Below are 24,802 nucleotides of genomic sequence, written 5' to 3'. Positions count from 1 at the left end.
GACTGTAATTAAACCTGTTATTTAAATTACACTTGCTCAGTACATCAGCTCAGTTTCTGCCCACTCTACAGGATCAGACATGTATATGTACAAGCAAGAAAGTAGCTGGCTCTTGCTCACCTAGGTGGAGAACATTTTTCTCTAAGTTCAAAGGAGAAACTCAGGCAAATCATACTTGTTGCACCAGCTTTTTGATGAGATCCCCCCCGCCCCCAAACTGTTGCACTGATGATAGATGCAGACTTCTTATTTGCTACAGTTGTAACTCAACATTCACAGATTTTTTCAAAACCTCTCAATTGAGTTCTCAGGATTTCTGGATTCAGTAGGACCAGTTTTACAGTAACTGAATGTATATATCCAAACCCGTGTATTCAGCCATAGGCATCTGTTACAGAGGGAAGAATAGCAACTATCATGTTGCATGAATATCTCTAGCGGATCCTCTTGATTTTCATACCTTTACAGCTCCAATTAATTTTACTTTCTAGACTCACATCATCTGTATTTCTTGTTCTTGGAGGATGAATTTTCCCGAGTTCAAACATTTTGGAGAACTATGAAAACTTAAATGTTATTTTCATAATTTCTACCATTTCTTAAAAAGAGTTTTCATCCCCAAATACCTAGCAGGAGAAGAAAAATATTTGGTACCAAAATATTATATAAGGAGCAATGAGACGCAACTTTCAGTTCTCTGGTGAAAAAAGATTTTGTCTTGTCTAAGTTTCAGATTTCAAACATACGTAGCGGTGCAGCATGCAGGCCACCAGCTGCACTGGTGAAAATGCCCTGTGTGATGTTTTCTCATTGAGCAGACTCAAGTAACGCAGCTCAGAAGGTGCTCAGGGGAAGCAGCCTCTGTCATAAGCCTAGCATGGTGTGTTGGGATATGTCTTTTTCAAGGCTTTTCCCACCCACACTAAGGACTGTGAATTTTCCACTCCTTTTCCTTGAAAAATGAGTTTTAAAAGATCTGAAAGGAATGTATCTATGCAGTTTAAAAGGTGTGTTTGGCTGAGGTGAGTCTGTCTGGGGGGGTGATTTCAAGGGGAAGAGGTGGGGAGAGAGGAAAGGGAAAGATAAGGTTCTCCGGGTCCCTCCTCTTTCTTCTCTAAGGGCCCCAGATTGTGGCTGGCTGTAAGAGGAAGGCAATTCCTGGCTTCAATCTATAAATTGAGAGAATAGAAAAAAATCCACAGAAACTGAAAAGCGTAACCCAGCTGGATACATACCACAGTTTCTTAGGCCTTGAAGGAAATGGTAGGAGGTAGCTCTCCCTCCTTTTTTCATCACTATTGGTATAAATATAGAAGAGGAAAAAAAAGCTGAGGGGAGCAGGGAAGAGGAGTGTAAGGGATGGGAAAGGAAAACTGGACTTATCTTTGCATGCACCAAGGAGCACATACAACCTCTGTAAGTCAGGAATTATAGTGTCATGGCAAGCATCCCAGCATCAGACAAGGGACTTACAGTATTGGGGGAAAAAAACAAATATTGACCAAAACTGATGTGTGAAAATCCATCAGAGTTAACTATTTTAGCTCCTCAGTCAAAGAGCTGATTTCTTCCTTGTGCTTTTCTGTTTGGTGAAGCGAAACAGGTCTAAATCATCACACTGATTTAAACAGAACGAGAATGTTGTGGTTTGGGTTTTTTTTAAAGTATTATTAACTAATAAATTTTGGGTATACGTTGTGATACAGCAATCCGAGGCAATATTTTTGCTCTCAAAAGAAAAACAGGGACCACATCTAAAAATTTACAAATTCAACAACAACAAAGTAATTAAGAAATTTTAAAGCACTGGCATGGGGAAAAAGAAGAAAACCAACAAAACAGATTTTCAGCTATGCTTTGAAATTAGATGGTGAACAGATGCCTCAAAGATAAAGGAGGGCTCCTTTCAGGCAGCACAAGATTTAGGCAGCCTTCGGTAGCACCAAAAGGCCTCTGATGCTAGATAAGAGAGGTGACATCAGACAAAAGCTGTGCGAAAGCAAGGCGACTTTGAAAATGAGGGCCTTGCAGGAGAAAGAGAAATCTTGTGAGAGAGTTGCCGTACATCTGTCCTGTTTACGTAGAACCACCCACTTCCCACTACTACCTCCTACAACTGCTAGCAAAGGCGTAGGTAGGGAATCTTTGTCTTCCTCTGGCAGAAACCTTTAACTATCCTGTGTTTCCATCATCTCCACCCTGACAGCTCCCTGTGCTCCACAGGAATCATATCAGAAAGGCCCTTTTTTTGTCAATCGCACGTGACAAAACCTTCCCAATAAGCCAAAGCGATCTGGCACGCGTCTCGCTGGAGCACAGGCAGGGAACACCACACGTCAGCTTCCAGAGCATATGTGCAGGGCTCCACTCTGCTTGACTGGTGTTCAGGCTAAAAACATCTGCTTGAAATTTTTGTACGCTGCATCCAAGATCTAAAATTTAAATACAGCTTTCTGGAGGTTTGAAAGCTAAATGAAACTGCCAGAAAGCCTGTAAAGATGAAAAAAACCCAGACCCTCTTGAAATGATGACAGTTCCTTCTCTTACTTTTCATTATACCGTTATGTTGCAACTAATGAACTTTACTGCTAAAAGATAACCAACAGCAAAGAAATGCTAGGAAGAAGCAACCTAAGTCTATTCAGCTGTTTGCAGGAGGTGGATTTTATAATTAGTTCAGAGCAAAAAATCCCTTTTATTAGCATATTAATCTTGTTGAACGGTATTCATCTCTTCCACATCATTTTATAGCGTGCTATTCCTTTATCAGTCATTCAATTATAACACAGTGAGATTACTGGAGTTTAATCTAGGCACTTAACACAAGGTTTCTTTCCTCTTCCTTTCCCTTCAGACAGGGAATTTAGGAGACTTTGGGCCACATGCTATATAAATCAATGCCATTGCTCAACCCAGATTATACTGTAGTCCAGTCAACGCACGGGACCCAGACTCCTTAACCGTAGTCCAGGGGAAGGGACTACTAAGGGGGATTTTATCTGCATTTTGCATGGATTTGAAGGGACTACTTTCAAGAGTAGAGTTGAGTCAACTGCAAATTTTTTCAATAAACACATTCTATCTTTATAAAAATTTTTATTTGCCAACAACAAACCTGAGTGTAAAAGGTTGTATTTTCTGTGGCAGCATTTTTGTTGTTGTTTTGAAGGATTAGTAATGAGTAAAAAACCTGGCAAAACAAGGTGCAAAATAGGAGGGAAAGGGACAGAAAACAGAGAGATGTTGCTATTCATTTTTTATTTAATTCTTTTTAGTTTGTGAATTTATGGTGCTTCCCAGGATTTAGGCTTTCCATCCTACTTTGAGAATGAAAAACGTGTTGAAATACTATAAATTCTCACTGCATTAAAGGATTACTTCTCTACCGTGTCCAGTCAGGAAAATACCTTTCTAAGTTCAGAAAGCTCTAAGGGTTCGCCTGTGTTGCAGCAACACATTAATGCAAACCTTGCCTTATTTTGGGGTATTAGTAAGCAGATCAGCCCTTCTTCTGATTCCCCCTCTTTACCAAGTACTTCTCTCCCCGTGGCTTTTAGAAGGACCCTCAGGACCACACTGCCAGCTTCTCTTTCCATTTCCCAAGGGAACCCTAAGCCTTGGCTTCGCTTCGGTCCTTCGCTTTGGCAAATGTTTTAGGTAAGCATGCCATCACATCTTTTGAATAAAGATGCCAACCACGCCTAAGGGTGGCCAGATATGCCGTGTTAAATGCAGCTGAGAAGTTATAAAGGGCTGGGCAAGATTTAATACAAGCTGTGACTTCACCCATTAAGCCGACAGTGAGGAGCAACCAGTACGCGTGGTGACAGAGTGGTTCTGTCACCTCTGTCACCCTTGGCTTTGGCTTTGTAACAGACCAATTTGGAGAGAAATACTAAATGAAGTCCAAAGGCAGGATATGTCTAAGAAGGCAGAGACACTATTTTGATTTAGAGATAAGAAGGACAGCATGACATCTTGTTCTCTGCTTGAGTTTCAAATGCAGTGCATCACTGTAGGGGGACGGGTGCTTAGATGATGTTTCATCTCTGCATCTCTGAAAATAATACATACAGACCTGGAAATGGATAAGACGACAGTTCTTTCTTTTTTGCTTTGTGTGGTGATAATAAAAGGTATCGCAGAGTTCCCTATGATGTAAAAATTTACATGAGGGATGGGGTACCTTCGCTGAAGATAGCACAGAAATTCAGCAGCTGTGTGGGATCACCACTCTGGTTTGTGCAGGGATTGCTGTTAAACAGTTAAGCACGTGCAAGTGGTAGTATGTCTTCTCACAGAAAAATGTCTGCTGCAGCTAAAAGAAATTAACTGACTTATCCCAGCACTTTCTTGCATGTCAATGTCTTAACTTTTTAATCACAACCACCCTGTGTAATATGGAAATAAAGAACACCATCATTTTCCAGTAATTACCAGAAACATACACATTTTCCAACAGGGTGACATTATGTCATGAATTCCCTTGTCAAGAGGAAAAAAAGACAAAACATATCATACTTGTTTGAGAAGGCAAAGTGATAGATTTGTCATGAGGCTAATCATCTATAAAAAAAAAAAAAATCCACTATTATCAACTTTCTGAATTTCTGAAAAGGGATTCATTTTCTGCCTGAGCTAATAATGAACATTTTTCTTCTATTCATCATCTTCAGTTATTTTCTCTCTCGAGATTCATTTATCACTAACTACTGAACCCAAGAAATAAAAAATAGGCAACATCCCCTTTTGAAGTAATAGCTTAGAAGGCTATTAAATCAAGAGGAAAAAGATGGATTTCAAAGATATACATTAGAAATTCTTGTAACAGCTGGAGGTTTTTCACAGGGGATATGCACTGCCGGTTTAGTAAAGGTATTGGGGAAAGTAAGTTCATCCTGTGACAGCAGAAAGTGGTGAACAGTAAATCAGTAAATTGTTCAGAGTTTTGGGGTTTGGCGGGGTTTTTTGGTTTTTAATTTTTTTTTTGTTTTGGTCCCCCACCCCAGACAACACTCACAATAAAAGGAATGAAATTGTAGAAATAATGAGATCAATGGCACTATAAAGTGCAATTCACGTTGCAGGAATTAGTCTAGGATGACAGTTCAGGCACATTTTAAATCTAAAATAGCCTGTGTTAAAGCAGATCATGCAGATGCTTGAAGCCTTGCCAACCCTTCTGCCCGTGCACAGCCCCCAGCCTGTCGGAACCTCGCTTGCGGCACCGATTGACTCTTTTGCACTCTCAAGATATGGAGTGACAGCCATGCGGGTGGGAACGGCCCAAAATGCTTTTCCTGTGGTACAGTGGGCCCTGAGGCTGCCCCGAGGATCTTGGAGTTGCGGCGGTGCTGAGCCGTCCCTGCTGCTGGCAGAGCTAAGAAATGGGGCATTTCTGGAGAGGAAAGGAAGAAGACACAGGATTTGCACTTCAATTCTTCTCTTGTAAGATTCTGTTATTGCATTGTCTTGTTATCCCCTACCTTGTATTTTCCAATAAAATGAGGCCTCATACTATTAGCCTGTGGAAACACAGGAGAGAAGATCCCTTACAGACAGGAGATTGAAGAAGCAGGATTTTCTTTACTTTTGAGTAAGACGGAGAGAAGACCTCCCCAAATTCCCTCTTACCTCATCCCTTGCTCAATGTTTTCTGGCACGCCAAGTAAGAACCATACGAACAATCGCTATTGGAGCTGCTTGCCTGATGCTAATGGACACGCTTTCGCAAGGTTATTGTGTAAGCACATTCAGATCACTCACTTGGGTCGTGGCAAAGGTCTCTGGGCAAATCAGTATCTAACTTCCAGAAGCAGAGTTCTGAGAGGTATGCTTCAGCAGTTCCAGGACACTAGGATTCACATTAAGGTACAGGTTCCTGACATTAATTAGTTCCATGCTTTCTACGCTGTCTCACTGGGATGCTGTCCAAACAAAGCTTCTTGCTCTAACTTGCTACGCTAAAGCAAGTGTATGGGATGTGAGAGATTACTCTCTTAGATTCTAGCCTCTTGGTCTGAAACCAAAATGCAGACAACACCTATGAAGTCCCAAACATAAGCAATTTTAATATGCAAGGCTGCCTTTGTGCAGGAGATGCTCAATTTCACTAGCTTGCAAAGCTGTTAGCAATAAGCTGATAGCTGATAAGCTCTGTGACTTATTTCTACAGTGTTTCCAAAGCCATCCCAAAGCAGGAAGGGATGGTGTAAATTCAGTCTTTGCATTTGGACAGTGTGACAACATGCTTTTTGTTTTATGAAGTCAACAGCCCATATGGATGTTCCCTTAGTTAAGCCAATACAGCGGCTTTCCTCTACAGATGAAGCTCATGGATTCCCGGCTTAGGAAGCAGAGACAGCTTTCAATAGCAAATTCTCATCTCAGTGTTGTATGAACTAAGAGCAGGACTGGAGGAGGAGCAGAGGCTTCAACATCTGGTATTAATGGCATCAAATCATGTCACAGGTCAGCAAAACAATTTTATTCACTAGGTGATTTCTTGACACTGATTGCTCTAACGCAGAGTTGCCAACAAGCCCAGCTATCCCTAGGCAGCACCCTAGAAGTAAATAATCACAGCTGTTTCGAGAATTTTGCATAGTGGATATTGAAATGGATTCTCTGCTTAACATAGCAGACAGCTAGCAAGAACAAAGCATGAAATCAAATTCCATCAATCCCTTAAATTTGTTTATGCAACCCATTGTTACTGCTCACAGAACAGCTTTGGCAGGCAAAGGCCATGACAAAATGTAGCCTTAGTTTATACAGAGCAATTTTTCCCATCTGCCATTTTTGTTGTCAGTTGTTTTGTATTGATTTCTCTCCACGCAGTTCCAAGTTTAACCTGGGCACAGCTGCATTGATCCAAGAAAGCTGAAGTAATTTGTCTCTTCTAGTGAAGCATAAATGGGGCAGGAGATGGTACCTATCACCATTTTTCTGGTAGGAATATGTTAGAAGCTCTTTCCCATAGCACTGATGTAGATTAAGCCTGTACTTATGACTTTTCATACAAATATTTCTGGTAATTCCATTTTATCTCTGGCAAGTGAAATGAAATTCATACCGAGGCGCATGTTCTCAAGTAACTCCTTCCATCATGTGGGAATGAGCTGACTCAGCACATGAATTATGGAATCAAAACTATGTGGTGCCATATCACAGCCCTTAGATTTATAAAGGGGATTTTTCATTAACTATAAGCAGGATTGCTTAGGCTCTACAATAAAGGGATTTGACCTGTATCTACCTGGAGCCTCACTTTATTTATTTGCTGAACTGGCACATGGGATGTGCCCTACAGGTCATTCTCAGTGGTCACAAATGCCTACGCATTTCTGTGGGGTCCCTTCTTCAAAACCCTTCTGGTCACCACACAGTCATGAATGAGAAATTGTAAGCAGCCAGCGAAATCATGGCAACAGAGCATCTATCATATGTGAGGAGAGGAGCAGAGGCCGTTGACCTTAGTAAAGCAGAGTCTGAGATGGAGACCTGCTCACACCAAGCAGAGGGAAGAAAACTATTTAAGTTAAAAATATCTCTCTGTAAGATGACCACAAGGGCATCCAAATTAAAGGGTTGTCGAGGCAGTGAGGTTCAGGGCTGCCAGCCTAACTACCAGTAAGGCTCAGAAAGTTCGTCTTAGTCCTTTTGTTTCTATGGTAGCTGTAGCCCTGACATAAAAAATTCCCAGTGGCACAGGAGTGCTACAGATACATTTAAAAAAATAAAATGTAAATGATAGAACTCATTATATATGCTGTCAAGGAATTAATCTGCCTTAATTTTAAGGCTTTTCAATGAGAAGGCTCCGCCGTAACAGTAAATGCTGTTAGAAAGTGTGATCACTTCTATTCATAGCTACCTTTCAATGCACTCTGAAGTCGGAGGAAATCCAGTGGGTTTTATTTACCAGCAAAAGCTTCATGGCAGATAAAGCATCAACTGCAAGAAACCTGCAATTCTTTTTTTGCTAACGAGCACCGTTAGATTATTGCGTGACAGGAAGAATATACCCGGGGAATACCCCCCCGAACATTTCATTCTCCCTGGAATATGCTTTTATGAGATAAGTCATAATAAATATAATGTGCCAATTGTCTAACCTATTGGGAAAGAGCAGGTACATGAACAACTTGGTGCAAATATGAGAACCTACTGACAGGCACAGACATGCTTTAAATGCCATTTCCAATCAGAGCACTGTAGGTGAAGGCCAGGCATGTAGCCCAATTGTATAATATCTGGAAATTATCCTCTTGCTGTTGACAGGAATGACTGACAATGGTAAGTCACCTCTTACAATGCCTGATACAAAAATTCAGGAATTATCAAAATGGCCAGCAGAAAACTGCAGAAAAACAGAGGCTCAAACAGGCAACTGATAGGAGCCCTAAACAACTGATACTGGCTGAGAAATCCAAAATGTGTCTTTGTAATATGGAATTCCAAACTTCAGGCATGCCATCAATGAAGGGCACGAAGTGACCCACATTTTAAAAGTCTAAAGACTGCCTAGCTTATTCTTCCAGCTAGAAATTTCTAATTTATTAAGAGTCAACTGCTTTTTCTTTGAAAGGGGTTAAGAGCATGATTCACATTTTCATTTTGTTAGGCACCCAACCAGGTGCTCCTTCCCTTCTCCCATTTGGATAGCCATCATCAGACACAGCTTCTCTACCTGCTCCCAAACTCCCCAAACAAGCTGTCAAAGCCCTCTCCATTAGCTAAGCATATAAGGAAAAAAGCTCCAACAGTTTCCAAGAGGAGAATGATAGACAGGATGTTGAGTGGTAAATGAGGATATTTGGAATACATCTGTGGACGTATACTTTGTCATTCGCTACTCAGCCCATCTCCCGCTCAGAGGAATGGATTCTCTTACTCAGCAGCAGCTGTTATTGTTTGGATTGTAAATAGTCATAAGCCATATGGTGTGGCAGAAGAAAAAAACTTCACACTTTCTCACATGGACAAATATTATTATTGCAAAGCATAAACACATCAATATATGTGTCTTTTCTCTGGGGAAGCATATAGCCTCCAACCTGATTCTAAAAAAATTACCGGCTTCCAGATGAGCAGATTACCTGTAAATGTTGGGTTTGGATTTTTAGAATTTGGATGACTTGACAGAAAACAAATGCAGTAGATACAGTGCTTTCAGTTCCATAGATGGGATGAAAAAGTAACACAAAATATAAATTGATGTTGAAAAATGGGAATGAAAATTAGGAGGAAGGGAGAGAAAAAAGTCATTTTATATGCAACTACTACGGAAAAATATATTTCAGTATCTTTTGCTATCTACTAACTACACAAAAAGCAGTGGGACTGTGGCATATCATGCAAATGGATCAGCAGTTTCTTCACACATGTGAATTGGAACTTTCCACCTGGTCAGTGATGGGTAAAGCATTTCAGATGTTGGTGGACTGTATGCAGACAAGAGCAGGCCTCTCGAAAATGATGGGACTTCTGCTTGGCAAGGGAAGCTGGCGACAATCAGCATTTCCAGAATTTGGAACAAGGAGAAGATGCAGCCCACTCCCTTGCTGCGCCCAAGCTTACAAATGAGGCTTCCCCCCCGCTACACCTGAGACTGCAGAAAACCTGCTGAGTTCAGAAGGGTTGCTTTTTTCTTAAATGATTACTTCTTCAGCATTCATGTTTAAAACCTACTAGTGCTTTTATTTATGTTATTGCTGAAGTACTTTTTAGCTTATCTTTTTACTTTAAGCACTTCAATTAAAGTGTGATCACCCTTTCCATTGTATGGTGAAGCTGGCACCACACGCAGTTCATTTACAGTTTTGCAGAGCCAAGTTTCTGAACTACATCCCCAAAATCTTAGCAGAGTGACACTGAACTTGCCAATAGCAAACACTGGCACATCCTATTCCTATGGTTAGACAGACCCCATGAACCCATGACCTGACAATTAACAGTTTTTCTCTTATACTCTCCTTCTCTCAGCCCATTTCAAACACTGCATTGACACCAACTGTCACACCACAGCAGTTCTGAATTTATACGAAGAAAACCCCCTTCACTAAGAAATTTTGTTCGTGACTAGCTGCACCCCAAATTAAATGGTCCAGCAGCTAATAAGGATGGCAGGGCACCCCTGAGCCTGCAAGAGCGATGCTTGGGCTCAGGACGCCAGCAGCCACGAAGGGGAGTCAAGAGACCTTCCACATTCATCTGCCCTTGTTGAGAGTCACAGTTCAAACCTGACTCATAGAAACAAAGAAACAAAAAAGGCAGCAAACCAGCATCTAATGGGAACTGAGGAAGAAAAAAGATCCCAATCTTTCCACAGGGTTTGATTGCAGCCATTTTGCTCTAATGACCTCTCTCACTCCCCAGTTTTCAACATAAAATGACTATAGCATTAAACACTTTTCTACCGCTGTTACACTTTCTATACTGATGTCATTAGCCACATTCTGGTTATCATGTATTTCTTTACCAAAACTCAAAACTGGAACGGAGGTAAGCAAAATGCCTGTGATCAGGAGAATGGGTCCACTACTGCCTTTGAAGCATTAGCATGCCTCAAAGCGTTTTCTTCTTTTTATCTTTGACAAGGGACGTGGCTGAGTCCAGTGATTCCATATGGACCAGCCATCCTGACTCACTCTCAGCCAAGCTGGCTAGACAACCCCATCCTCAAAGACACACGGGGAACCAGCTCACCAGCTTCCAGCACTGAGATACTCTGCAGAGTGACTTGAGAATCCCCTCCAGATCTCAGCTCAGCACAGCAGTTTTACTGCAAACCTCGCTTAACAATGTGGACACTGGCATATCGTCTTTGTGACAATTAGCTGGCTTCTTCCACAGGAATACAATGCATTTGCTGTTTTGTTTTGAAATTACAACCAATGTTTCCAGGCTCCTTTCTTTTAAAATCCTTCCTGAAAATTACAGTGTTCACACAGCCATAGCCCTATTTTTCCAAAATCATTTTTGTTCCTTTGGACATTTTAAATTATTAAGCTGTGTTCAAGTGCAATAAACAATGAAGAAAATTGCATTTTCCTACAAGCAATGCTCTGTGACAGGAAAACATTAGGAAACATGGGCACTTATTCAAAAATTTGATTTCAAGAGATGGGAAATCCTGTAGACAGGAGTTTTCATTGCATCTTCTTCATGTAGTGTTTACAAAGCTCAGCTCTGAGCTCAGGGCTCTGCTCTTGGCAGAGAGAGCTCACCAGAGAGGAGAGTACAGTCAAGTGAAGATGGAAGTGCTACTGTTCTGGGAGAACAGCAGTAACAAAACCGCCGTCACTGCAAAAAGAGAACAAGCTGACCTGCTCTCTCAGTTTTATTTTTTTAAGATTAATTATTTAAACCAGTTAGCAAATCATGAAGGAGACACATGCCCAAAGCCATCACTGGACACAAGCTTGCCTGAAATAACTAAATTGCAAAGGTAACTTCCACGCAGGGAAACCCACTCAATATGTATGTTCAGACAACCACAGAGGTTGTCTTTACCCACAAAACTCTTGGTTTACAACCAGATTGCATGATCATGGCCTAAAGGTTCAACAGGACGATCATTTCTACTTGCAAACCTGCTGTCATGAGCTAATGACGTTTGTACAAATTGTATATACAAGACAGCAAAATTAAGAACTACGTAGCTTGCAAACTTGAACTAAATTATATGGAAAAAGATTAGCTTAACTCATACATCTTCACAATGCAGGTTCGTTACGTACTCCTGTATTTTCAGCAGTTGGACAGCCAAACAGTTACTTTAGTTGTCTTTTTTAAAACAAGGAAATAAAAAGAAGTCCTTGCAAATTTGAACAAGTTTTACATTAATCACTCCCCCTCAACTGCAGTGCTGCCTGTGGAGGAAAGACCTGGAGATGGCTGAAACGGTGTCATCAAAGAGTAAATACACCAATGGAGTAAGAGTCATAGCAGCCCTATGAAGGAGACAAAAGTCACTGGTATTTTAAAAATATGTAAACCGAAAGATTTTGCTGGCATACCTTACTACGTGAACAAAGTACAATTCACTTTGTAAGCAAGTGTAGTAACATTGGTTATACGGTGGCTTCCTCAAACTCATCTAAGGCTGCCTGTGGCAGTGCCTGAGACGATAAGCCAGACACACTGATTATACGTTTTAGCAGCTAGATCATGCCTCTCTCCCTCAGAAAAAAAGTATTCCTTAAGTTACTTTAGAAATCCTCTAGCTGATTTTTTTCTTTTCATCAGGCTAATATGAATGTCTTGATTACCATCAGCAACAAGAGAAGGCACAATAAAGTTTACTTGTCCTAACCTGCAGCTATGCGTATGGTTACCTCCCTATACTTAAGCAGCATTATTTTGTCTGGCCTTTTAACTCTTATGGGCGAAACTTGGACTTAAAAACACCCACCCTCTCTCTTGGATGAAATCGATAATTCAATGACTGAAGTATTATTTGCATTTTGATGGCAAAAAAAAAAAAGAGAGAAAAAAGAAACAAAAGAAAATGGCTACTTACAGAACATGCAGAATACAATGAATACAGAGAATGCAGTTCCCAGAAAGAGAACAATCATAATTAGTCATTTTAAAAGTTTCTCCCTATGTGAAATAAAATTAGGCTTTGGTTTTATTTTTCTTTTTTTAAAAGTAAAAAAAAAAAAAAAAAGCCCTCTTCAAATATCTAGATAGCAATCTCACACATTGTTTTGAAAATCTAGGTTACTATTACGTTAAAAGCAGCTGCTTAGACAAAAACGCATCTATTTAATGAGCTGACATGTTTCCCTTTCAGAAGAAGTCAGATGAACTAACTGTGAATCAGATTTGTATCTCGATATTAAAAGAGAAATCACATTCCACTTCCCCATGGAACACGACAGCAAGCATGCCTGTTACTGTCTCACCCCTTTTTTAATCATTATATTATGTTTTCCGCTTAATAAAAACCATATAACCCTGCAGTCAGAATACCAAAATCACTTCCATCTTAGTTTTCAGACACTGCTGAATAAAACTCGGAACAAAAATAATCCCTCCTTCCCCACTCACATGGTTTACTTACCATCACTTTATTCCAAAACTCAGTTTCACGTGAAAAATGATCCATAACAATGAAATTATTTCTTCCTTGTCAAAAGTATTGCTCCAATCATTTAAATTACGGAATGAAGAAAAGGAAACATTGTGCTCCACAGAGCACTCTAAACATGCACTGTTGTTTTCGCTGATGCAATGAGGCTTCTAAGCAAACGAGTTTGCAAGCAAGCTGGGTAGTGGCATTTTCCTTATGATTCAAAAGCAAAGTATGCCTCAGCTAACTGAATGCTTGCACAACGTATAATAAAGGAACTCAAGGATTCATACATGTCTCTAACATAGTCATTTGTAAAACTTCAACTCGTATTACCATCTATAACTTTGCCACACCTCAAAAATGACGTGCCAGATACAAACTTTTACTGGGTGCTATGTGCAGCCAAGAGAAAGATAGCTTCAAGCCAGAGGCTTGTATTTAAAAGCCTCTGAAGTGTAAGTCCCTAAGGTGTATGAAGTTACATTCTGTGTATGGAACGTAACTGTGGATTCCTGCTTGCTATGTATATAAATATCATAAAGTTCATCATAAACCACACGTTAAAAACATCTAGGCTGCCACAATGCATTACTGGATTAATGCACAAAACTATTGCGATAGGAAGAAGTTACAAAAACATATTTAAATGTGCTTATATTTGCCACTTTTAACAACTGAAAAAAAAAATTCCCAAACTCCAAGAAAACACAGAAGAATTTGCAGTGCGTTTTTGGAGAAATGGGGATAAAAAGATCCAGGGACAATCTAAACGCTGTGTCTTCTTCTCCATAGGCATGCAGACCTGTCTGTGCCCCAAGAATAGAGGCTGCAGAATTTAGTAACAACTCTCTGCAGTAAACTGAAAAGGGGGGGAAATACCTAACAACCTAAAGACCGCCTGTTAGTTAGGAGACTCCAGTGCAAGATTTGTCATTTATTTCATCTGCCTGTCTTTAAAGCTTTTGGTCAGCTGCCTTCACAGATTAACCTTGTGAAGGTTCAAAATCTTTCAAGACCCACACTAAAAATATCATTCCAAGCAAATAAATGCTGTTGCAGACCTTTACATCACCATCAAGCCCTCACCAGACTGATCAGATAACCTTTTTTTTTATTTGCAATTTTTTGCTTTTTCTGACACATTGAGGTCTGAGGTAGTACTCACTCTGCACCTCTTGACATTTCCTAATGAGCTGGGACACTGCAGGTGCTGTGGCTTGGAAATTGCTGAGACAATCTAGATGAAAGTTGACCACAGCTCCAAGCATTAACATTTAGAAGCTTACATTTTCTGCCAAGCTCCCATCTTTAACAACATCCTCCTGTCTTTAACATCTTCCTCTGACGCCCTTGCTGTGCCTGCTGGCTCTTGTAACTACGAGAAGCGGACAGGAAAAGCCAAGTAAGAATATGGATGGCAGCGAGGAGCGGTCCCAGGGGAGCCCGAGCAGCTTCTGTTGGGGGGGGGTGCACAGCTGGAGCGAGCCCTCAACAGCTGGGCTGTGAAACACCTACCCGGTGGTTTTCCCTGGGTAAGAAGAAGTAATGCTATCACCCCGTTAAATCATTAAAAATGTAAGAAAAGCCTTACGCCTTCTTACAGCTTTGGAAATTCTACCTATATATACGATACCTAATAATACAATATAATAGCATATCATCTACGGTATTACAACCTGAACGAGTTATGCACTTTCAAGCAGCATTTAATTAGATCAGTGGGACAAAATGAAAAGGAGAATGAAAATGCCAAGTTTACACCCAATTGTGTTGCCCAGGCTAGTAAAACATCCATACCAGACTCTGACTGCACACTTTGGCCTGGAATATACTTGCACTATTTAACACACCGATCAACATTTACAATCCAATGATCTGACTTCAGATTTCCCGAGTCTATGTCATCCCCAAACAATGTGGGATAAAATTAGATGCACCTTTAATCAGCACTTATTCCCAGTTAATCACTTCAGTGTTCTACTTATACAAACAAAATGAAATAAATCAGGATGCTGATCATCCTGTGTCTGTCCAGAAATAAATAATCACAAAGGATGTTGTTCAGCAATAAATCTATTATTAGAGCTTTTCAAGCTCTTTGATTTGCAAAAATTACTAAACTGTTCTTTATTGGCATGTATGGTTTTCCTGCTTTATTCTGTGAATCCTGCAACTTGGCAAATGAATATAATTCTTCTGGCATTTTGTGGAATGCAGACATCTTTGTCCTATTGCAAAAGATCCTTAAGCCTCTGGGCTTTCCAGCTACAACCATGAAGTCTCCAATACTTTATCTGTTGTTTTGAACCATGTACATTAAACCCAGTGGGTTGGAAATACGTCCTGTCGCTGAGCTCCACTGTAAGCTCTAAGGAATTTTTGTAGATCCATTACTTTACCATAATAACGTTACTTTATTTTACTTAGTCATTTCATTTTGAGGAGCATTTGAATTTGTGTTATGAAATATAATTTACATGGAAAATTACCTCAGATCAGTTATTTCAAAAACTAGAAAACAATTTCAACAGTTAGAAATACTGCGGTGAAAATGCTAAGTGACTGAATTCTTGGTTTCAAACTAATATTTGGAGAGGGTGGGTGAAATAGAAAAGCAAAGGGCAAGTGATGGCAGCTTGTGCACTACTGGATCTTATAAGCAGGAACTTGGAATAGAGACAGCAAGGAAAACCACAGAGGTGAAATGGCACACAGTAGAAACCATCTTTAAAAGTCTATTTTTTCTTTTTTTCTCCCTTGATTCTTGTGCTACACAGCATAAAATGTTCCATCAGGACCATAATAAACATCTATCAAAGGTCTTTCTCTGCTACCTTAACAGAAGACCAAATAATTCAGAGACCAGTTGAAGTTCAATTACATTTTTCTGCAGTAAGCCAGAAAAAGGTGAAAAGTAAATCACCTTTATGGACCCTTCTTGAAGTTCTTTTATATTGATCCCCCCCCAAATATGGTTTGAACATTTTCACATGTCCATCATCTAGCTCCATGCTTTTGCCTGTACCAGGCAGAACACCCCCACCCCCCAACTTTGTATTTTAATTTCAATACCTATGTAAATAGCTACACGTTAAAATCAGGCACTTATACTAATTTCTTACAAATATTTTTCCTTGGTGCTTCAGCACACTTTACCTGCTTTAATTTGTGAGAAAGATTTCTGAGGTTTGGTTGCTGTAGCAAGTGCAAGTGTACTCTGTTTTTAATGACCTATTTGTGAAGCAGACCTCGGTGCCACAGTCACAGACAAATTTCTCTCAGCTGTGGCAGTGCAGCAACGCGCCCCAGCGAGGGGCCTTTGTCACCTCCTGGTGTAACACTGCAGGTTGCCCTTATCCTCTGGGTGATTAAGACAGCCCACTGCGATACTACTGTGCCCAATACAACATCCACACGTTTCATTGTCCCCAAATTTCAACCACATTATTCTCCAGCATCTTCACTCCGATCTGACAAGGCAGAGGAAGATTGCATGTCTGGTTTACGGGGTGTGGTCTGGCTTTTGCAAACTGAAATAAGGTTGCAGACGGACTTCTATTGACTGATGAAGTCTCACAGTGGCACAGAAGTCCATCAGCCTGAAGGTTAGGATCTTGGGTGAAATTCTTCTAGCTGCTGGCACAAGTATATACATTAATTAATATGACAGTTAATAATTTTGGACTTCACTAAAAACAAATTACCTGCTCCTGGAAGGCAAGCAGCTGACCTGCAGCAGAGGTCTATGTCCCCTGCAGCTTCTTGGAGAAAAACCCTGATCACCAATAAAACTTTATTTAACTGCCCCTTAAGGCTTAACAAAACTGAGGTTATCACTGCAGAAAGTATCCTGTCTCCTATTCCTACACCACCATGGCCTCTGCATTTGCTCACTCAAGTTGTGATCAAGTATAGGTTTTAAACTGGTGGCAACTGGCACCACGAGTATTTCTAGATTCAGTCAAGCTGAACGCTGATTTTAAAAAACTTAACCCCACATGTTATTGCATGTACCAACCCAACCGCGCTCACGTCCTGGGCACAGGCAGAGCCTCTAGCGCACAGGGCAACACCGAACACCGTCACTAAAACCAGCTGGACCAGAGCTTTGCTATACGCGTGTGACCTGCCAGCATCTTGCTTCCCACTTGCAATTGCCTGTTTTAAGACTGCTGATCACAGCCCCTGAACAGGGCTTGAGGAAGTAATTCCAGGACGTGGCATCAGCAGTTTGATATTCTTTGTCTTCATGGCCTTCAGCGACTTCCAAGCTAAGGAGCACTGTGTGCCAGGAGTCTGACTCGAATGAGCAGCATCAGAAACCTGGCATACTCCTTCTCCCACTTTATGCACGAATGAGCACTGTCAAGTCAAAGCCTTATCTGCAGCGATGCAGGGCGCGTCTCACTACGTGATGCAGAGAGCAGTATGAGGCACATTGTGGCCCTCACTTCACTCAGGTTTGTAAGAAATGCCACTTCACAGAAGAAGAGATTACAGATTTGGAAATCATATAAAGTGGCTGAACCCTTCCAACGTACACGTTAGGGGAACTATAAACATAAATACAGAATATTGCAGAGTAAAAAGTGAAAGCACAACTAAAAGATTCACAGCCTGCAATAGTAATTTAATAATCAAGCCCTTATAAAATAACATCTAACACCAGCTGACACTGGGAGCTGACAGTACCTTCCCAATCAGTGCTAAATAATGCATCCGTAACAATCGCCTCTCACTTGATTATGTTAATGTGGTTGATACTAGATGCAATTCAAAGATTATTGAAGTCAATAAGCGTTCTTCATTAATGCCAATGGAATCTGGATCAGACTTATCAAGTTAAAATATAAGAGAGGAGCTAGACGTGTAGTAGAGGTATAAGCAGCAATGGTGGTTCTAGACCTTGGATATTGAAAATTATTGTATGCTATGTACCACACTAGAAGATACTTGAAAATAATTGTTTTGGATTGTTTGAGACAAAGATAAGTGGTCAAACACAACCGTGCTATAAATCCCCCCTGTTATCAGTGCATGTGATCTCCTTTGACACTCCAAAATACCCTTTGGGTCACAAAATACCGAGAGAGTTTTGATCATAAAATCCTACAGTTCTGAACTCTAACTAAACTCTCTAACACTGGATTCAATTTTACACTTAAGAATTATTACATGAAATGGTAACAGTTCTAACTACAAAGTCTGAGGGGTGAGAGGAGTTCTTTTCCGTGTTTATTACAGAGCAGTACATGAGAATACAACAGAAAGGACTCTGGTAATTGATAAAGAGGAAATGGGGCAGAAAGGTCTCCAACATCTCTAACAGTGACTCCAGATGCAAACTATATAGTAAATTAGTAAATCTGGACAGAGCTGTGCTAAGGGAACCCTAATTTTACCAGTCACCCTTGCTTGTTACACTACAGAGATTTGTAAGGGTCAGGACAAAATTTGGCTAGGAAAAACTTTATCACCACTTTAACTGCATTTTCTTCAGTCCTCTTTTTCATTAATTTACAACACAGTGAGAGCATGGAGTCTTCAGAGGGCTTGGGACACTAAGTGAGGTTGGTAAAGTTCACGGCAGGTTTGGGAATTCAAAGCACAGGTCAGCAGCCTCACCCTCCACAAACCCATACACAGGTATTCAGCATCAATGAGTACCCAAACTTTGTCACATTCCCAGATGCTCATGCCAAAATGGAGGAGCAAGGAAATGCTGCTTTTAGTTTTCCAACTATTTATGCTTTTTTTCTTTCTCCTTTTTTCTCCCTGCAGGAAAAAATGCTGCTTTTTGAAATTGGGGTGCTGACGGGAAGAGTTCCCATTGCTCTTTTCCTCTTTATAGATCCTGTAGCAGAAAACCATGGTATGAATAAAAATTTGCAGTAGCAGGTGTCCTTTCACTGCTGCAACAAAGCTGGGACATCAAGATCAACTCCTATGTGAGGTGTGATAAATGTTTAAGAAATATTGCAAGCAGAGGAGCACAAAGTCATTCCTGTAGATCAGATCTACGGCCTTTGGGGCTGCGAATTAGAGGTAGCAGATGGCGTTGCTCTCCATCTAGAGCCAGGCTAACTGAAGACATTTATCTGTGCTCACAGGTCCCATGCACAGATCATGGCACTTGGACACTAACAGAAGTAAAACAAGGGGTTGTGTGGAATGAAGGAGTGCACAATAAAATATTCACTGTTTTAAAAATGTATTTTTAGCTACTTTCCAAGGAAATGGCTCAGTATTTCTTCCTTAGCTGAGTTCACCAGCTTAGAGAGACTAACAACAGCAATTTTAAGCTTAGTTAAAGCTCAAATCAAATCAGAACAAAAAAATTTCTTTTGAAAATACCTGATGTCTGCTAGCTGCCTTACTTTCATCTGATCCAAGTTTTGTGTACTCAGGTTGTTGACAATATACACTGTGCTGTATGTTGCAGGCAGTGTACACACAGTGCTGCCACTCCAGAGGGGGAAGAGAAAACCCTTAGGCAGCTCTGCTACCTCCAGAGCAGTGACGCCAGCAATCTCTGTGAAAAGTGGGTTTGTGCTTACATGAATTTCTTATACAGTACATTATTCTACAATTTGCCCATGCTAGAAGGTGGAGCAGAAAGCCACTAATGCCCTTTGTTCGGTCAGGCCTAGCTACATATGAACATTATATGGTTTTTTAGAAACAATGCAGTAAAGGTTGATAGTGATTTTTAAAAAAGTTATCATCTCATTTACCAAAAAAGACAGAAAGAGAGAGGAAAAAGTCATCTTACTCTGAACTTTCCAGTAGCTTCGTAAATTACATCGTTCATGTTGCCAGCTTCCTACACAACTTTCTTGCCCATTATTAGGAGGCTGCTACCAATTGTTGGAATTACTATCCTAAACCCTAGAAGCTAAAGTAGTTTTCAGCCAACAGATCTTGACCAGAAACAAAAAGAAGTTGATTTGTTCTTGTATAAAGTCCACCCCAGTAAACAACACACTTCCTCTCTCCTGTTCAGACTTGCAAACAGAGACTTTTAAACATCATTTTCTCATGCAGCATCATTTTCTCTCCATCTATGGCAGACAGTCCCTGTGTTCAACTTAACGTAGCAAGCAGGCACCATGAGAAAAACATTTATAGCCTAAGCTAGGTTGCAGCAAAGACTGATATGATTACCTGTCAAAAATAAGCCAGAATTATATAAAGTATATGAATAATCAGCAAGGTATTTATCAAACTTCTTGACAGTACTCTATGAAGGATAAGTCAGGGTTTGATAGTTGATGGGAAAAAAATGCCCAAGGCTAGAAGTCAGTATAGTCCTGATCTGGCTCTTGGCAAAAACGGTGGTTGTATCCCCATCCCTCCCCCAGCATCTGTCTTTAATAGAACAGTATGTAGCAGTATTGTTGGTCAGTCTCACTCCCGATTATCTATATACAATATCCATAGATGCTTTGATAACTAAAAATGACGCACAACCCCCCCAAACAACAATGCTACCATTTAGTTAACATAACTTCCATAATTTTGAGCTCTCTCTCAAAGGTATATAACCATAGCTTTCTTTTTAAAGCTTCAGTTGCTGGAATCATGTTATTTATGAGAAGCTTAGTTTTCTTGAAGAATATGATGATGTTTTAAGTACTCAGTGTCACAGAGAAGGGACATGAAGTCTAACGCCTAAAAGATATAAATGTAATAAGGTAAATAAACCTTTTTTTTGTTTGTTTTTAAATGTCTGGCATTAGTAACAGGGAAATCAAAATCTCTTCGCACCAATGGAATCCCTTAGCATTTTGTTTATACCCACAGTTCCCATCATAAACCATGATGGACTCAGTTGCTTCATCTATTTCAGTCCAGAATATCATAAACACCCCAAAATTTCCTCTCTCTTCCAGTGTGCTTGGTTCCATTGATTTCAGAAAGGTAGTGTGGCATAGCAGGAAAGGACACAATGAAACAACTTTTCTGTGCTATAAACAGACTAGTGAACTTGCAGTGGTCAAAACCAAAATACAACACAAATACTAGCAACCTTACAGTAGTGATTTTTGATGTGAAGTGGCTGTAAATGGCAAATAAAGCTGTAGTTTCAAATCTAGGCCTTGAAAAAAGCCAAAGACAGAACTTCATTTCAATTATTAGATGCCAGATAATTTGAAAGAAAAGCTCGAATGGCTAAATTATTTAAGCCACACCATCATCCTTATCAGAACTATTTCATTTTTGGAAAAAAAGTCACAAGTAAAGTTATGATTATTAAGTCAGGACAAAATATCAGCTCTTTCCTCTATATCGTGTTTAAGTTGCGATCTTGTACATAAGCAAATCATGCTTTCCCTTCTTCTTTGGCCTGTTTAAGTTAAGCTGTCCTATGGTTTTCTTCCTTTTTCCTTCATTTTGTTGGGGTTTTGGGGGGGGGAGTGGAGGGGGAAGGAAGAGGCTGTTTGGCATGGACTTTTTCAGCAGACACGGGGTATTCCTTCAACAAACGTTTACTTCTTTTGAAACACAAAAGCAAATGACAGTGCCAATTCCTTCTCTGCTACTGATGCTGCGGGACCCCCCAGAAGCCCCAGATCCCACCCTACAGCGGGCAGCCCAGAGAAAGGCACCCCAACACCCAGCCCGGCGCACCCACAGACCCCGAAAGCCGCAATGAGGGCTGTGCCCAGCCCAGGCCAGCACGCACTGGGGAAACGCCGGGCTGGTGCAGGATTCAGCGCTGCGCTGGCTTTCCCCTCCCCAGGCAACTGATAACGAAGACCCCCCCCAACCCAGCCACAGCCCCAAAGCTCTACCATTTAAATGCAAAGGACATTTTTTAGGTTTTCTTTGCTTTTTTTGGCGGGGAGGGGGGGTCGTTCGGTTTTTTTTTGGGGGGGGGAGGGGGGTGGACTTTGGTTTTTTGGGAGTTTGCCTTTTTTTTTTTTTTTTTTTTTTTAATTAAAGTGACGAGGTGTGCCGGCACCGGCAGAGCGAAGCCCAGCGAGCACCTCGGCCAGCGCCGGGTGTCCCCCTCCGCCTCCCCAACCGGCCGGGGCCCGGGGCGGCGGCGGCCGTTGGCCGCTAGGGGTCAGCCCGCGCTCGCGAAGCCGCCCGGCCGGGGCGGGGGGGCGGCGCAGAAAGGAGCTTCCCGCCGCCCGGCGGGGACGAGGACCTTCTCTGGATAAACCCCTCCCCGAGGGGTAGGTACGGCGGATTGAGCACACGTAGTCATCTCCGCAGAGGACGCGTTCGGAGAAGGCTTGCTACAAAACTTACCAGCGGTCTCAAAGAGGACCATTTATACCCGATACGGCTGTAGAAGTACCGTGTTTGTGGTTTGGGTTGTTTTTTTTTTTTAATTTAGCAAAGCAAGTTTTGAACAAAACATCCCCACCATCGCTGTTTAGCCCAACACAGAGACCAAGCAAGCAAGTTCCGTCACCAATGAAGTTGCATAGAGACAAATCCCATGAAGCATTTAATATATTGTGAGCTTCCCCCTAAATAGCTAGGATTGCAAAAGCATCTCAGATTTTAGGCACATTTCAATAGCGCCTATTGCACCGGAGGCCCCGTCTGACTTTGCCACCCTGGGTTGCCTCCTCACAAAAAAGCAACAAAAGATCCACCAGTGATCTGAAAGGACACAGCACTGGTTTGCTTTGCATGTTGAAAGAAACAAGAAGAATGAAATATTTCTGACAAAAAATAATTCTCTGCAGAGAAAGAATAATAATAAAAAAAAATATGAAAGGGATACTCAACCAGAGACAGCTTTTAAGAGAAAACAGGGGTGGGTGAATTCCGACTGAGTGCTGCTGCCCCCAAGCTGTTCGCTAACCTGGGGAGGGCAGGAAAGCCAGCCAAAGCCTGGGTGAGGAAAGGGACTGGACCCGGCAGTTCCAATCCACTAAGCACATCTCCATCACCCCATCCACTATTCTGACCGAGGATCAGACAGGAGAGCTAGCATCATCCATTTACTGTTAAAAAGCTACGGTTTGTCTCTCCCATGGCCAGACATCTAACACTGAAAACGTGGTATGGCTCGAAGAGGGAACGCAGAGGACTAGAGATAAAATATTAGCCTATCCCTTCATTTTTATATCAGGGATATTGTATGCTTACAGTTACACAAGTAAACACAAATTCTGAAACACCGAAGGTACATTTAATATCAGCATGTATGTTCATAAGGATCTCTTTCTTTCTAGAGCCTACAAACCACAGTAGAGCACTTCCAAGCCTGTTGTAGGCCAGGGAAATGGCTGCCAGATTACACTGTAGAAATAAATTGCTATCTAACTTTCAATGTTGTGTTTGGATGCCTTTTTTGCAGTTCTTTATGACACAAATTTGAGGCTATATAAAGACGTTTGATTACCCTCATTGTATATCCTTGAGCTAAACTCACAATCTGAACTGTCCCATTTGAAATGAAGTAGAGAAAAGACTGAATAGTAGGATTCAAACAGCTGCTTTTAACAACTGTATAATAGAGTTCCCACATAAGATATGCGCTTTTTTCCCCCTCAGACAGAGACTGGTGTAAGACAAGTAGGAGCAAATTATGCAAGCTGATGAACACACAAAATATTCAGCAGTTCAGCAACACCCTGCAAAAAAACCTAACCAAATAACAACTCCAGTCCAGACAAGGCCAAGAATGGGAGGCTACACATGGATGGTGAAGACATGAAGAGCAACCTAGCTTTAGCTCACATTTAATGGTGGTCCCCCGCTGCGCTTTTTTCTTTTTTTTTTCTTTCTCTTTTTCAGTAGCCAACATTAACATCCAGTGCTGCCAATTTTTCTGAACCTGTTGTTAGCAAACATTGACAGTAATAGCAGAGCTTGTCCTGTAATGAACTGTGATATCTCATACATTGAAAAGTCAACTTCTTTAGAACATCTCTCTCTGAATGAGGTTTGTCTTTCTCCAGCCAAATCTTCGTAAGACAAATGACCTGAGAAGTGTTATGAACCTTCCTGCTTTAAAAATCAATTATTTCTTCAGGTTGTAATAATCAGGGGTCACAAGGGGTTTCAAGGGGATTTATCCCTGTTCAGAAAGATATTTTTAGTGCATTAAGACAAACGGAAATGTGCTTTAGGCAGTTAAGGCTCTGCAAGACTGCTCAGTAAGGGAAGAGGAGGGAAGGCAACACGGCTTTGCTCCAGAAAAGCAGCCTGGCTTGGGAACGAACAACTTTTCAGTCCCTATCTCCCAGGAAATGATACTGACCCGACCGCTCAGCCTGCCCAGCCTGTGCAACTCATCTTCTCTGACGTGGTTATCACAACTCCCAACTCTTCCCAGAGTCGCGAACATGCTGCTCCTCACCTTCGCAGGGCAGAAATCAAACCGCAGAGAGATTGTCTTACCCAAGACCATATGGAAAGTCTGCAGCAAAGCAAGGACTCGGAGCCAGGTCACCCACGCCTCCAGCTAGTCACCTCATCCCTTTCCCAGCCTTTCCCTCAGTCAGGAATCACTCTGCAGTCACGGGCAGGGTGGAGAAAAAGAGGGGTGGTAGGAAAGCGGGGTGGTGAGAAACTGGGTTAAGGATCCAACATCAGAAGCCTGCTAAATATTAACAGTTAAACTCATCTTTTTGTCAAATGGAACCGTGAAAGAAAGCTGCGATAGGAGGTTTTCAAAGGAGCTTATATACATAGGGAAATTATTTGACTTATGACTTAAAATGTTTATTTTCAGGGCGTTGATGGGAATGT

General features: G+C 41.2%; 1 protein-coding gene across 6 annotated transcripts in view; it reads right to left on the bottom strand.

Annotated features, from left to right (window-relative positions):
• The window catches only part of LOC104316278 (SAM and SH3 domain-containing protein 1-like), a 571,787-nt gene that overhangs the window by 186,052 nt on the left and 360,933 nt on the right, over positions 1–24,802 (bottom strand). Inside the window, exon 1 of one of the 6 annotated variants that reach the window (XM_069786972.1) lies at positions 13,073–13,269. The exons of the other annotated variants lie outside the window; for them this stretch is intronic. Within the exon in view, the coding sequence (XP_069643073.1) occupies positions 13,073–13,117 (45 nt within the window). The 5' untranslated portion in view covers positions 13,118–13,269. Of the gene's footprint in view, positions 1–13,072; positions 13,270–24,802 lie in introns of those variants that run through there. 6 annotated transcript variants of the gene reach the window in all.

This window comes from Haliaeetus albicilla, chromosome 7 (genome assembly GCF_947461875.1).
Source record: "Haliaeetus albicilla chromosome 7, bHalAlb1.1, whole genome shotgun sequence".
Lineage (NCBI taxonomy): Eukaryota > Metazoa > Chordata > Aves > Accipitriformes > Accipitridae > Haliaeetus > Haliaeetus albicilla.
This window is presented reverse-complemented; position numbering and strand designations above follow the sequence as displayed.